Source organism: Vicia villosa, unplaced genomic scaffold, assembly GCF_029867415.1.
Source record: "Vicia villosa cultivar HV-30 ecotype Madison, WI unplaced genomic scaffold, Vvil1.0 ctg.000505F_1_1, whole genome shotgun sequence".
Classification (NCBI taxonomy): domain Eukaryota; kingdom Viridiplantae; phylum Streptophyta; class Magnoliopsida; order Fabales; family Fabaceae; genus Vicia; species Vicia villosa.
The window spans coordinates 176,043-191,643 of record NW_026705240.1 but is presented as its reverse complement, the minus strand read 5'-3'; the positions used below and the strand labels follow the sequence as shown (position 1 = coordinate 191,643).

The 15,601-nt window shown below is 33.6% G+C and overlaps 1 protein-coding gene across 1 annotated transcript; it reads right to left on the bottom strand.

Moving 5' to 3' along the window:
- Positions 1–3,994: 3,994 nt before the first annotated feature.
- LOC131629030 (ubiquitin-conjugating enzyme E2 28-like) lies at positions 3,995–6,715 on the bottom strand. The gene is made up of 4 exons (XM_058899827.1): positions 6,450–6,715; positions 6,096–6,223; positions 5,171–5,275; positions 3,995–4,392 (listed from the first exon to the last, which is right to left on the bottom strand). Exons 1-4 carry the CDS (start codon positions 6,517–6,519, stop codon positions 4,249–4,251), a joined length of 447 nt encoding a protein of 148 aa, XP_058755810.1. The 5' UTR covers positions 6,520–6,715; the 3' UTR covers positions 3,995–4,248.
- Positions 6,716–15,601: the final 8,886 nt, after the last annotated feature.

Sequence of the window (15,601 nt, the reverse complement as noted above, 5' to 3'; positions counted from 1 at the left end):
ATAACCGACTGGGAGTGTGTTGACGACTATAATAAGTATTATCCACGAGCGCGTCAGGTCATCTCACTTAAGAATAATATGACGAATGAATTGTATGCATCCTCGCAGATGATATCTTTCACACTGTACGGTGAGTATCATCATTATGTTGTTGCTATCAGGATAAAAGCCAAAGTTTCAGGAAGGTTCTCTTGTGAGCACTCCAGGCAATCTTAGCACAGGCACGACATGCACTATATTATAGGATGCATAGGAGTAACAGCAGTGTTAGATATACATAGTAGTTGTATTTTTATTTGTATTTTGTAAGGAATTTGAAAATTTATATGGTTCGCTGTATTTCATGAATAACATATGTATAATTTTTGAATTAGTTTATGAAACTTTGGCAATAGTTATGTTTTACTTATGTGTGTGATATATTGTGTGAATAATGAATGCACTTTCTTTCTAAATACTGTCAAAAAGTTCATAACATTCTCCAAAGGTGTGTCCGAATATTGAAATCTTAATCTACCTAATTAATCTAAAATATAAACCCAGGCAATGCGTAAAATTTTATCTAAGGGTGTGTCCGCATTTTAAAATTCAAACTCACTCATATGCCTAACACACACAAGCAAAACATACGACAATATTGTTTATGGAATGAGTCCAAAGTTTAAAATTCAGACTAACTTTTTACTTTAATGGGATGTTTTTCTAATGAAAAAAGTTGTTGTTGTATAATTTTTTACCCGGTCAAGTTAAGACCAATTGTAACTTAATTGGACCTATATGAAATAGTGAAGACTCGTGGTATAGTTATTCAATGATTCAAGGGAATTTCTTTTTAAACCCCTTAACCTTCTTGGGGGCCTTTGGCGAAAGTTTATATTTACCCCCTAAATTCGGAGATGCATATCAGAACGCACCACATTTCAATTTTTTAAGGGTGTTTTCGGACATGCATATCTGAAACATCTTTTTAATAAGTTTTGGGCTATTCAGAGATGCTTCTTCGAATTAGGGTTTATACATTAAACCCACGACTGCAACCCCTCATTCTCTTTTGTTTTCAAACTCAAACACCCAAAACCCCCAAAATATCTACTTTCAAAACTCATATCAACTGATTTCTACTCATCTCGACAAATTGCAACTCATTTCAACTCCTAATATCAACACATTTCAACAACTCTCAAAGCTCCAAACTTGAGTAAGTTTCTTAAAATTCTATTTTCTACTTTGCATGTGTATAATAAGTTGTTTAGAATCATTTAAAGTTAATAGGTTGAAGTATAACTTATAAAATGTGGTTGTTTGGTGTAAAAATTGTGTAAAAGTTGCATTTTTGGGTGATTGAGGTTGCATTCTAGGGATGGTTTTGGGGATTTTTACTCCCAATTCCATCACCAACATTCTTTGGTAGAGAGAGGCTAGAAAACAACAACGGAGCAATGCATGCGGCATTTTGGCTATGTTCAGACCATACTCAGATCTCCATTGCAGGCTATGTCCGCCGGAATCTAGATGGCATCTTTGAGGATTTGGAGCATCATATGGTGCCACGAGAGTATCGGTTGATGCAGGCATCCAACAGTTAGCATTGTGTAAAGGGATACGTGACATGATTTTACACAGTGTCACACCCTACATGACAGCGGATGCTTCTGGACGTCCACCTAGGTCAACTCATGAAAAGATTTTGGAAAACCAACAGGCCCGGGATGACCATGTCACTAATGTCTTGGCGATCTGTCAGCGAATACAGTTGATTGGGTAGGAGGCTTTGAACTTTGGGATCATTGAGAGGGACGGTCTTGAGGCAGTGGTCATCATAGAGAAGGTGGTTAGGGAGGCAATAAGTGCAGTGGGATACAAAAGGTGGAGGAGGGGCCGGGGGTCAGGATTAGGATAAGCAGTAGACTATGCTTTTTTTTTTTATTCTAGAACAATTTATGAACAATTTATGTTTTATTTTTTATTCCTGAATAATATGTTGTGTTTATTATCATTTTCTATTTTTTTATCATTTTCCGTTTGCGTTTCGATTATCGTTTTAATCTAATTATATATCAAAATTTTGATGATTAAAAAAAATATCATTGTCCGTGATTTTAAAGATGCATATCCAAAATACTTTTTTTACGCATTAAGGGTGATTTCGAAAATGCATCTCCGAAAACATCATTTATAATGCATTTGAGGTGCATCTCGAAGATTTTCAAGAAATTTTTTCACTCTTACAAAGTGTATAAAAAATTTCTCATGATTCAAATATGTCTATCGTTCGCACCAAACTTATTGACGCACATATGTTTTTTTTTTCTTAGTAGGTTGGCATAATTAATTAGTGTGTGTGAAATTAATTAGTGTTCGTTTGTAAACATTATATATCATAGAACATGAAATTTGTTGCTTATATTCAACTCCAAAGTAACATTTTTTTTAATTAGAGGATTTAATTCATTACAATGAGTATTTTTTTTTATTTCAATGGAGAGAAAGTAGTTACTGTTAGCCGGTGCGGTTCTAGTATTTTCCTTATAGAACACCATACACAATTTTCATTTTAATAATCTATTTTGCTCCTTAAATCCCAAAATATCTCACTTTTCTCACGCATACTAAAACCCCACTTTCAATTTCTTTAAACAAATAAACCCCTCATTCCAATTGGTACCTCTTTATAAAGTAAAACAACTATCACACACAATCCCCTTGGGAAGAAAAAAAAACCACATTGACTTGTCAGTTGCTTTCATCATCCGTTAAATAAGGGCAGTATCATCATTCGTATTTTTTCAGTTGTGTTTGTGAAGTACTACTACGCCCAGTGTCAAAATCAAGACTGCAAAGAACGAGCTTTCATTTTCATGAAAGGAACATTTTACCATGAGCCTCTGCACATTCATTGTTTTCAGAATTTCCAACCTATGCAATAATAGATCTCCTTATAAGTAACACCATCGGTTTATAAGCAATTTGCAACTTTTATTTTTTTACGTACATTTAACTATTAATGTATATAGTTCATATATAGACTAGATACATTAATAGTCAAATGTACCAACAAAAAAAAAAGTTATTTATAATAGTGACCAGAGGGCATACTTGGTATGCCGGTCAACCCCGAACACAAGTCTAAGACAGAGGAACCTAAGCTGTATATATTAGAGTGCCAGAGTTGAGGATGGTCCAAGTCAAAGCTAATGCCTGTTGCAGCTTGGACTCGCAAAAAAAAAAAAAAAAAACAGGTCAAGATGGATTTTTTAGGTTGGAAAGACAGCAAAATTTAGCCAGATACCCAATCTCAAAATAAGTGTCTTTTTAGCTTTAGTGTCTTTTTAGCTTTAAAAAGTTGTCTCTTTGCTTTTCCAATGCTAACATTGATTAACTCTTACCATCATTACCTTATCTACACTACTTTCAAGATTTCAAGATATGACAATGTATATTAACCAATAATAATTAAGGATAATTTTGTAAGAGTGTTACTTTTATTAACTCAATCATTACTTTTCTTAATTACTTTTCTTAATCTGTACTCTCTCCGTTCCTTTATAAGTGTCACTTTTGGCAAAAAAAAATTGTTTCTATTTAATTGTCACTTTATAGGTATAAAGTCAATTATATCCCTGCTTTTTTAATTGACACGTTAATTGATGAGTGTTTATGAAAGAGAAATGATAAAGGTAAGGGTAAATTAGGAAAAAAGGTGAAAATATTAGTTCTTTTTTGGTTGTCTTGGTAATCTAAATTTTAGCAAGTGTGACACTTAAAAAGGAACGGAGGGAGTATATAACAACCTTAAACGAAACGACTTTTATTTTGAGATGAAGGAAGTATTAAACATAAATCAACCTCAGGAATGACAACATCATCATAACTAGGAATCTAACACAGACTTGAATATGATCATAGGTCAAAAAAATGAACATGCTATCAGTTACTATTATATAACCTTTAAAACTAAGACCAAACAAAAAAAAATTAATAAGGACTGTCAAAATTAAAAATGAACATGCAGCAATTACCTTGTTGGTAATTAAAATTTTCATTTATCATCCTCGGTTGAGAATAGCATGTAAACAACCAAAAAGTTTGCACCAAATGTCTCGTGAATATTCACAAATGACAATTAATTTCCCTTGCAATGGTTGAGTTCCATTGACAACAATAACAAAAACAATCATTCAAAATATCTTTGGTTTTACATAAATTCATGGTGCATGGTTGCATTAAACGGCTGAGAGGATGATTTGGTCATCCCATGGCATACTTCTGTGTCCAGCTGCGTGCGGTGGCTTCGTACTTGGTCCTGTCGGTCTTGTACATATGTGCGATCTCAGGCACCAAAGGATCGTCGGGATTAGGATCCGTCAGCAACGAGCAAATTGACAAAAGTACCTAAAATAGTGAAAGTTAGGTTTATTATTTGAGATTTAGAGAAACAGCATGACACATACACAACATCATCATTCCAATCGATGCTCATTAAACAAGGAGAAAAATAACACATTCAATTTCTAGCAGTAAATTTCTATGAATCGTATAATCAGGACAAACTATCTCTCTAGTCAACAAAAAGAATAGATATTTATATTCAGCCACTTCTGCATTTGAAATATTAGTGACCTAATTTTTCTCTTACGAACTAATCATCGATGAAGATTTACAATTCTTTGTTGCTTTTAAAATTTGGATATATATGACATTAAGCATATCTGGAATCATTCTTTTTGGTGGTAGGTTTTCAAATTTCCCAAAAAAAATAATAATAATACAAGCGCAAGTAGTACATGAAACACATAAAATCATCGATGAGATTACAGCAGTAAGTAATAGAAATTATAAGAGTACAAAGAGACATGGATAGATAAATTTTACATGTGAAAATAAGCCTCATTCCTTGATTAAAGTTTATGCTTCAATTGAATTTCCAAACAATTAGCAAAGTTTGTGATTCTAAATTTCAGTAGGCAAACGCATTTCAGAGCCAGAATTTGTATTTGTCCAATATTGGCATACGCATGTAAATAAGATCAAAACATGAAAACATATTTGTCCAATATTTTTCACATGGAGTTTGTGAATCATTCTAAAAGTAACACAACACAATCCAGGGTCACATATAGCTTAAACTTCATTCATAATCATCAATTATCAAGAACAAGTAAAATCAAACCTTGGAAATGGTCAATGCGGGGCTCCATTGTTCCTTGAGAATGTCGAGACAGATACTTCCATTACTGTTGATGTTTGGGTGGAACACCTTGGTCCTAAATGCAACCTGCAGTATTAAAATAACTTTATCATTTCTAGACTATTTAACTAGACACACGGTACAAGATTTTACAAAATTGACTAACAAGCAATAAAACAACATTTGTAACTTGTGAACAAATTAAACCAGACAATTATACTGTTAATTGTCGAGGAAGAAGAAAATGAATATTTGACGAGGAAATAAGAAAATGAAAGGCAAATATAATTGAAATAAAAGCTCGTCTAACAGCTTATTAGTTTTTTCAACACCATTAGAGGTCGTGAAGAATTAGTGACAAATAATCAGATTTATAACCAACCAGAGAACCAATAACCATGTGATATTTTCTACCATCCAATACAGCAAAAGCTAGCAAATATCCACATGCTACAGCAAAAGATAAATATAAAAGCATGTTCATGGACAAGAGGCACAAGCCCAAAATATGAAGGTGCAAACTTATTTTGAAGTGCAGATTCTGAAAGATATTTTAAGGGGAGCAAATATGTAATATATCTATTCGTGTTTAATGTGCAATACTCGGCGTAGTGGTATTATCGTGCTTTCTTTAAGCTCGCATACGCTTTTCAAACCTTTTTTGTTGCATTTATTCAAAAATAATAAACTCACTAGAAACAACAACAACACGGTCGGATTAACAAACATCTGCCCCTCAAATATATACAAATAAAGCAATCATGCTACAAAATATATAAACAAGATACAAGATCTGCCTTGAAGCAATTTGAATAACAAACAAACAAATCCAAATGAATTATTAACATCATAAAAACAGACAATACAAACAAGCAACTAACGTCGTAACAAGTTAGCGTTTGGTTACCTTTGGTGGCTTGAATGGATAATCCGGAGGAAAATGAATCGAAACCAAAAACACACCACCTGAATAGGGGCTATCAGCCGGCCCCATGATGGTTGCTTGCCAGTGAAACATATCCTCAGCAACAGGACCTGAAAATCACAACAACACACAGACTTATTAAAATTAAACCATCAACACACCTAACTTCTTAAACCATAACACTTCTAACAATAATTTTGAAACCCTCAAAAATCTTGTATATTCCTAAATCCTAATCATCCCAAAAACTCATAACATAACAGATCCTTAAGATTTAACAATCACCAACCAAAAACACAACAACAAAAAGGGGTAAAACAAAAACTAGGGTTTCACCTGCGCTGCATGAGGTAGGAGGATCCTTCTGCAAATCCTTGAGTTCCTTGAGGATGCGCTTGGATGCCATGCTCAAAACCAAGGATTCGGAAGGTGAGAATTTAGGGAGAAGAGAAAGTTGAAATTGAAAAGGGTTTGATGGAAGAAGAATTGGATTTGATTTGAGTCTGAGGGGAAAGGGATAATAAGGTGAGAAAGAGAGAGAAAAAGGGACAGGCAAGGTTGCGTTGTTTTTCTACTTCTAGAATGTTCTGTGTCCACTTTCCTATTTGCGTCTGTTTGGGGACGCGTTTTTTGACTTAAAAAACGCGCTTATGGAATCGCTGAAACGCGAATATGTTCTTGTTTAGCCAAACACGCTCTTGGATGCTTTTGCGTTAGATCACCGTCCTACGTTCATACACGGCATCTCAAATTTATTATAAAATTAATTGTTTGCATAACCTTTTTTTTTTCTCTAACGTGTTTTTGAGATTAAATATAGATATTTCTTTTTTGAAAAAAATTGCATTTTGATTTGTGCAAGATATTAGCTAATTTAAGATAGTTGGTACTTCTTCTTTTCCAAAATAAATGTCACATTTTTAACAATTATTTATTTTAAATATAATTTTTTTTTAGTTTTTAATGAAATTTTAATTTTTATCTTCTAATTATATCTTCTAATGAATGCTTATAATTTATGTTTCTCTCACTTTGCATTAATGATGATTATAATACACCAATAAGCAGGTTCAAAAAAAAAAATACACCAATAAGCAATAAGGATAATTTGTTAAAATTATCGTTTTCTCTTTCATTTATTACATTTTTTTAATCTGTGTGAAAGTGTCAACTATGACACTTATTTTGAGACGGAGGGAGTATTTGGTTATTTATCTAATAATAATTAGTTAGATTGAGTTAGAATATAATTAGACGCATAGTTATAATTAGTAGCCTTTATTTTATCACTATAATTTGACTTCTCTATTGAATTTTCTCTCATCTTCTTTGGTATCTCTGCATTCCAAATTCCGAAAGCTAGAGTTCCAACAATTTCTTTAAAGCATTATATTTCTACATGTCTCATGTATGAGGGATTGTGTGCTTTTCGAATATTTAATTCAAGTTAGATCCTGCACCTTTTTAAGTATTAGGCTCGACATGGAACAGCCCGCCCAAAGGGGGTAAAATGGACTAGACTTATAAGTGGGTCGGGCAAGACATATCGAACCAGCCTTGGTATGGGTCAATCCCCGGTTCAAATATGATTTAAATATGCATGTATGACTAATCATGGATGTCAAATACGAGGATCCCTTCCATCAGAGTTTGATTTTTGATCATCATTAAGAGGTGATGATTAGTAGAATCAATCGCATTAAAGGTCATCAATCGGGCCTTCCTTTGAGATGGGCCTAAATCTTTATATAATGGAAGAAGCACAAGAGGATGATTCACTCAAAACTTCTTTCAGAAATACGTGTATGACTCTTACTGACCTTGCATTAGTAGAGTTATCAATTAATGTACATAACATGTACATTTGGCGCCTATCGTGGGGTCTGATAAAATTGACTTGAACCACACATTCCCATTCCAACAATAGTTTGACCTTATTTCATGATGACAAAGGGTTTATGAATGTTATGGAGGAATTATGTTGTCATAATGAGACATTATAGGATAACATGCTGGATTTGCAACAGTAGAAATAGATGCAACATACAATTGACGATCAAGAGGATCCAGTGGATCCCAATCCCTTGTCGATGGAGATATGGGATGTACGGGTACAAGACAACTTCAAACCTCCCTCTTTGGCAATATTCAACGACAATAGTGATCCCAATAACACATTATCACTATTAACATACTCATGGATTTCATTGGAGCTACTAATTCCCTCGAGGGCAAATTGATGGTGGAAATGTTGAAATAGGAAGCCCTCGATTGGTACATGAGCCTCATTATGTTCTCTATCATTAGATAATAGGATCTGACGAGGAAATGATACACTAGTTGTAATACGGTGGGAGAACTGACTTTTTGTTTTGTTATTTCGCAAAACATATTGCGATTAGCAAAAGTCGCCACTGACTTTTATTTTATCCAATTAGGAAAGGCAAAAAGAACAGGAAAGACCTTTTTAAAGATTTTGAGTTCGGGAGGTAGGTTATTCAAAGGGAAGGTGTTAGCGCCATTTGTATCCATGGTTATCCATGGGCTCTTAATTGCTTAGCTCACTTTTTTGTTTGACTCGTTTGAAAGTGTAGTGTGTGTTTAGAAAAACAGTTGGTAAAAGAGTTTAACTTTGTAATGATCCTTGTACAGATGTATACAAAGTGTTATCTTTGGAGATGTTTTAAAAAAGGAAGTGTGAGAAGTATTTGAAGCTTTAATTTGTTGTGAGCTTAAAAGTTACCTACCCCTAATGTTTTGGTCTTTATTATTCTTTTCCTTTCGTTTTAAGGGAAAGAAACTATCCATACAATTGATTAGTAGGAAGTCCTTTCATTGGATGTGAAGGGACATCGAAGTGTCGTCAAATGGTCATAGAAGGCAACTTGTAAGGATGTCTTAGCATTGGAAGAGACTATCATCATTTATTGTAGGCAACTTGAGGGACTAGATCATATTTTGTAGGCAACATCGAAGGGTCATCGAGGGACTATGATCTTTTTATCAAAAGGACTATGACGATATTTATCGTAGGCAACATTTTCTAAAGGTATCTCTACACTCGAGGGACATGACCATTATATCAAGAAGGCAACCAAGAGGAGGGTATCCTAGAGATGAGTGAGTACGAAGTGTGTTATATTTAGTTATTTTATTTATCTTTTAATTAAAGGTGATCTAACGATTGTTTTTATCTTCCCATTCAATCCTAAGACATACATGTAACAAGTATATAGCGCAAAAAGTAAAAGCAGAAAATAAATCATAACTATTACAAGACTTCGGGGTGGGGGTTATAATAAAAATTGGGGAATGCGGAAAGTAAAAAACCTAGTTAAAGTTATTACGAATCTTAGCAGTTACATAATTTATAAAGGTGCAGAAAAATAAACCTAATTAAAATTATTACAACTCCTGAACAATTACATGATAAGAATAAATAAACGCGCGAATAGAATCGAATAATCGAGAAGAGGATGAAAAGGAGAGGAGAAAGAATTTAGAGTTTTTTTTATAAAAAAAATAGAGGTTAAGTGAAAACAAATTAATTTAATTATTTACTAAGTTAACCTAATTCTAAATTAATTAACCTAATTAATTAAAACCTAATGTCTAATTTTAATTAATAAACCCTAAAATCAAAAGTTAATCCTAATTAAAGTTGATTGGAAATTATGTCAAAAATTAATTTAATTAAGACATAGAAAACTAATTATTTTTAGTGATTTTTTAAGTTTTAATTGATTAACTAAAGTGATTAAATGAAAACCTAATTAAAATAAAAATTAGCCAAATAAAATTAAGTGAGAAGAAAAAAGCTATTCCTAATTATCTAGGTTAATAGGTTGGTTTAATCAAAATGTTTAATTGAAAGATAAAAGATTAGTTAAAAAAAATAAATTAGAAAAGAAATATATAAAAAACTAAGAAAAAGGCTACTCTGTGAGGCAGTAGGGTACACCTGGCAGGAGTAGTGGGCCACGTGCTAGCGGTTTGGTGAGGAAGTTGAAAAATTACTATTCACTTTCTAAGGAATAGGTAGTTATGATGACAATAATTTAACGCACGTCTCGATAGGACGTTTTTGGGAAGTCAAGTCGTGATTGACTGACAGTTATTAGACCTTTGAGTTTATAAAAGGTTTTAGTCGAAATCTGGTGATCAAAAAATGCCTACTTCTGCATGGATTCAAAATAGACATTTATGGGGGGCAATTTGATAGCTGGAGATTTCGACCAAAGGATCATAATACTTTAAAAGTGTTATGTTATGAAGAAGAAATGGCTTTTGTCAAGCTATTTTAAGTCTTGTCCTTGAAAGAAAAGATTTGTTTTATCGAAGGATGTGATTGAAGAGATTTTATAATCTTTGCAAGTACCCTTCGACAGCGGCATCAGCAGAGTCGAAGCGTTAAGCGGGAAAGTTTGAAATTCAAACGGAACGTTTTGCATGGCGAACGCATGGAAGCATCTGAAGCGAAGCAACGTTTGAAATATTGGACGTGGCAATAATCCACGTAAAGACTGTTAGGGTCGAACTAGTATAAATAGAAGTCTTAATGTTTAACTTAGTGTGTTCGAATTAATATACAGAAATTCACAAAGTTACTCGAAGTACCAGCGTTAGAGAAAAGAGAATTTGCTGATATAATGTATGTATGAAGAACACCACGTTTACTCTTTATTTTACTTATTCAATATAAGTTAAATTTACGTCAAAAGTCATTATTTTTCTTTCTTTACATTTACAAGTTTATTCATTTAAGTCATTTACTTACTGCAATTTAAGTTAAAGTCTTTTAAATGTAGTTTACTTACATTTTCGTTAATTATTTCTTTAATCTTTAAGTTGCACTTAGATTTATTGTTAATAGATTCTTGAAAGTTGAAATTAGTCAAAAGATTTTGATAATATTCATAATCCAGAAATATCATCAATCATGAATCAAATCACAAAGATACGAACTCTCGAGACACATGTCCTAGGATCAATCTAGTCGATCCTGTAAGTTACCAAAGTATATACCTTTGGAGGACTAGCGTTTGTTTGTCAGAAATTACTGGTAAACAAAGGCGCACCGTGATCATGCGTGGGAGTGCAGCGCTGAATCTGTAGGGAAATAACAAATGCAATTGTTAAAAATAATAGTGTTAATGGTAGGGTTCGAACCCAGGCCCTTACACCCAACACCAAAACACCTTTGCCAACCGTGCTGTGTGCTTTAACTGATATTAAATTGACTGTGAGATGATAAGAGATCATGCGTTTCTCCATGATTTCAAACACAAGTCAATGGTGGGTCCCAGCGCAGATGGAACGGACGAATCAGAATGTTGCTTCACGCCACGCAGATGGTCAAAAAGTCCAAGTTATTGTTTATCATCCTCTTTGTTTTTAGCCCAGCTTTTTTGCTATGAAACTGCTAGGGTTTTGCTCCAAATTTGCTATGACTTTTCGTAGCTAAATCTAGGGATTTTAAAAACCTGCAAAAACGAAACAAACACAAACAAGGGGAACCCATATCTACTAAATCAAAGGCTGCGGGTTCAATGAGACAGTCGTTTTGGTCTAAAATTGCTTGTAGATACGAAAATGAAAGGGTTGCTTTTGTGATCCCTAGCCATGGTGTCTTCCCATCCTTACGTGTAAGCTTTGATCTAATGGCTTAGATCTTCTCAGAATCATGTCACAAACTCAAACAACACATCAAACCCAATTGAAACACGATTATAAGTATAATACGAAAATCAATAATGTGTATGAATATGAAAAGTTTAGTATTAGCGTTTCACGTGCTATATGAATCAAATATGGATGTGTACTTACTCTTTATCACCTTGGGAATAGTATGGGGCAATTGGTTTGGACTGAAAGTGGCTACTTTTCCAAACTCGTCAGCCCTAGTTCTTGATCTTTTTTGAGATTTTTGTGAGAGTTTTGAGGCATCTTTCTTTCGTGTCTTTGGCATCTGAATAGGTTATATACTTATAAGGGATGAAATTAGGGTAACAAGTTTGAAAGGAATCAATTTTTTATTGAAAAAATATTTGATTTGATTCTTTGATCCAAATCTTTCTATTTTGAGTCAAATTCTATTTCCTACATGTTTCTCATGATTTCTTGACTTTAGGATGTGAGTTTGACCTGATTAAATGAGTGAGAATATTCTATGGTATCTTTTGTAATTTAAATCATGATTTAAATTTAAATGAATACATTCAAGGATAAATGAAATAATATCATTAAAATAAATAATATTTGGTTCATGGGCCTCCTATAAGTCTGGTATCAAGTGGGAATGTCGAAATTATAGGCCCATTACTCAAAAGTTTGAATTTGCTCATTTACGTTTCCATGCATTTTTCAAATTTTTCCCAACTTGCACCAACCATAACTCATTCAATTTTTATCACATGAAGATGATCTTGTACTTTTTGGAAATCTCTACTACGCACTTTGGAACTTTTTTGCATTTTAATATTTTATTTTGATGATATGGGCTTTGACAAAAGATAGCTTTTTGTTGACTTCTAGAAGGACCAGTAATGTTTTGGCTCCTATCTTTTAAATGAAGCTTATCTTGAACTTGAGCCTAACATCAAAGTTTTAGAGGATGAAATTTCCTTGAGAATAGGCTTTAGTTGGGGAAAACTGATGAAGTGTGTGAAAGTTAAGGCCAGTCAAAGTTCAATTGACTTTTACTTTAAAAAACATAATTTAGAAACCTTGAGTTTTGTTGATTTTTGAACTTTTCTTGATGAATCATGATCAACCCTTGATCAAATGATTGATGTTGACAAAAAAACGTTGCAGTTTGACTGTTTGACCATAGTTGACTTTTAGGTCAACATAGTCGACTGTTGACCATCTGAGCAGTTGACTGAGTAATCTTGTGATTCAAGGCTTAAAACTTGGTATGAGGATACTCTGAAACATATGAGATACCATGAAGTTCACTTGAGCCCTTGAAAGTTCAATTTCCCTTGACTAAACCAAAACCCTAATTAAGGATCTCTCAATTAGGAGAGACTTTGCCTGATGAGACCTTGAGTCCTCTTGAACAGTTGAGAGCCCTATAAGATGAGGAGATCATTTTGAAATAAATTGTCTTGAATATGGGAATGCAAATTTGAGGGTGCAACACTAGTTTTCAGTCAGCAAGCACAAAAATGTTTCCACCACGAGCCTCTTTAATGTCCACCAAGGCTATTTTGAGTCATTATGTGAATATTTGGTCTGCTTTAACAAAGAAACAATAAAGTCATACATCCTAACCAATAGATATTTGAAGGGGCTTTCTAGAATGATCTTAAGGCGGGGGACACTTCATTGAGTATTTGGCACTGAATTTGGCATCCTCAATGGAAGTTTATGTGCTGGCATGTAAACAGTCAGCATTTGAAGTTTTAATGACAACAACATATGAAGGAATATATGCACCTACAAAGAGTAATTAAAATCAACTGAATCAAATCTAGCAGGAGTCCTAAGCATCTTCAAAGAAAAATGTGGAAGCACGACAAATCTTGTCAGTCTGTCCGAGTGAACCAAGTATTCTAAAAATAAAATAGTAGCTTAAAAGTACTAAGGCAACTCATACTTACACTAAACATCCCTCAAAATAGTTTTATCAAAATAAAACATTTTCAAAATGACTTAGAATTTGTGACAGATAACTTATAGTTAGGAAATGGCTAGAGGGAAAATTTTGTTTTATCTAATCGATTAAAACCTTGGTCTAATCCATTAGAACATTTCAAAATTACACCCTAAGTCATTTAGACAGCACCTGAAAGATTTCCAACGGTCCTATATCATAACCTTCCATTTTTTGGATCCTAACAGCTATATTTAGATTATCCAATTGATTTGACCAATCGATTAAATAGTCAATGAGGCCCATAAATATTTTCCTTTTTAAGAGATCTCAACTACTATATAAAGGAGTGACTTCCTTCTTTGAAATCATGCCACTTTCCAATGTTTTCATGTTTTTTTGGAAGTTATCTCTCTACTCTTTCTCCTTCTCTCACTACAAAACTTATTTCTTCACTTGTGGTTGTCTTAGTGATTTGGAGTGAAATTTTATTTGTGAGGAGAATATCTTTGTAAGTGGTCGTGCTAGTCGTTTACAGTCTTAAAGGTGTTATACCTTTAAGATATCGAATTTTGGTTTTTTAGATAAACCATAAATCTGTGTTATTTGTTTAATAAGCTTCATCGGAAAAAGATTTATTTTGATTAAAGAGATCAACCATAAATCTCTAATAGTCTCGATAGAATAAGTTGGGGTAAAAGCCATCTATAAGTTGGGATAAGCTTTTTTGAATTCCAAGATCAGATTGTATTAAGGTTCGTGGGCATAACCGATAAAAGCTCACAAGTCTATAGTGAAAAATCTCAAGAAGACCTCTTGGGGACAGGACTAGGCTAGCGTTCGGCCAAACCAGGATAACTCTTTGGTGCAATCTTTCTACCCTTATTCTCTTTACTTTCTGTAATTCATTTTACTTACTTCACTTCTGCTAAGCTTAAAAACTTCACTAACACGACCTTAATCGAGAAAGGGAAATTAATCCCACTTTTCAAACACCATAATTCACCCCCTCTTGTACTTGAGGTCACTTGTTCAACAAGTGACATCAGAGTCTAACTCCTGTCAAGGACTAATCGTCTCAGGAGATATAGGATGACTTCAAGCTATTCACCAAATAAACCTTCATCCTTTGATGGAGAAGGGAATGGGTTATGGAAAGAGAAAATGAAATTCTTCATAAAAGGAATGGATAGTGGTATTTGGAATATTGTGAAAGAAGGACCATTTGTTCCTACACATATTGTTGATGATGTTGTAGTAAACAAACCTGAAAGGATTTGTCCAAAGAGGATAAAGAGAATGTGCAAAGTGGTTTGAAAGCTAAGAACATCATCACTACCTCATTTGATCTTTATGAGTTCTTGTGAATTTCTCACTGCGAAACTGCTAAAAAATGTGGGACATCCTCCAAATCGCCCATAAAGGTACTACCTAGGTGAAGAGGGCAATGTTGAACACATTAACCCATGAGTATGAACTTTTCACAATGAAACATGAAGAGAACATAAATCATATGCAAACACAATTTACTCATATCATAAGTCATACGAGGACTCTCGGGAAAACATTCTCAAATGAAGAATTAGTCATAAAAATTATGAGATGCCTAAATATTAATTGGTAACCAAAAGGCATTGCGACATGTGAATCAAATAATTTAGAGACTACGGACACATAAACTTTGTTTGGGAACTTGCAGGAACACGAGATGAAGCTCAAAAGAATGTCAATAGATGAAGAAGAAAGTGAGAAAACTAAAAGTCTAACACTTAAAATAGGATAGGCCGTCTCAAATGATGGTGTGGCTTTTGTAATAAAGATTTTTAAAAGATTTTCGAAGAAAGAGAAAAAAGGAAGTAGCAAAAGAAGAAGAAGAAAAAGAAGAAGAAGA

Excerpts from the sequence above, each read along its gene's own strand:
- LOC131629030 (XM_058899827.1), bottom strand. The coding sequence starts at position 6,519 with ATGGCATCCAAGCGCATCCTCAAGGAACTCAAGGATTTGCAGAAGGAT. Across the intron at positions 5,276-6,095 it reads ATCCATTCAAGCCACCAAAG|GTTGCATTTAGGACCAAGGT; the intron begins GTAACCAAACGC and ends TTAATACTGCAG. Across the intron at positions 4,393-5,170 it reads CCGCATTGACCATTTCCAAG|GTACTTTTGTCAATTTGCTC; the intron begins GTTTGATTTTAC and ends TCACTATTTTAG.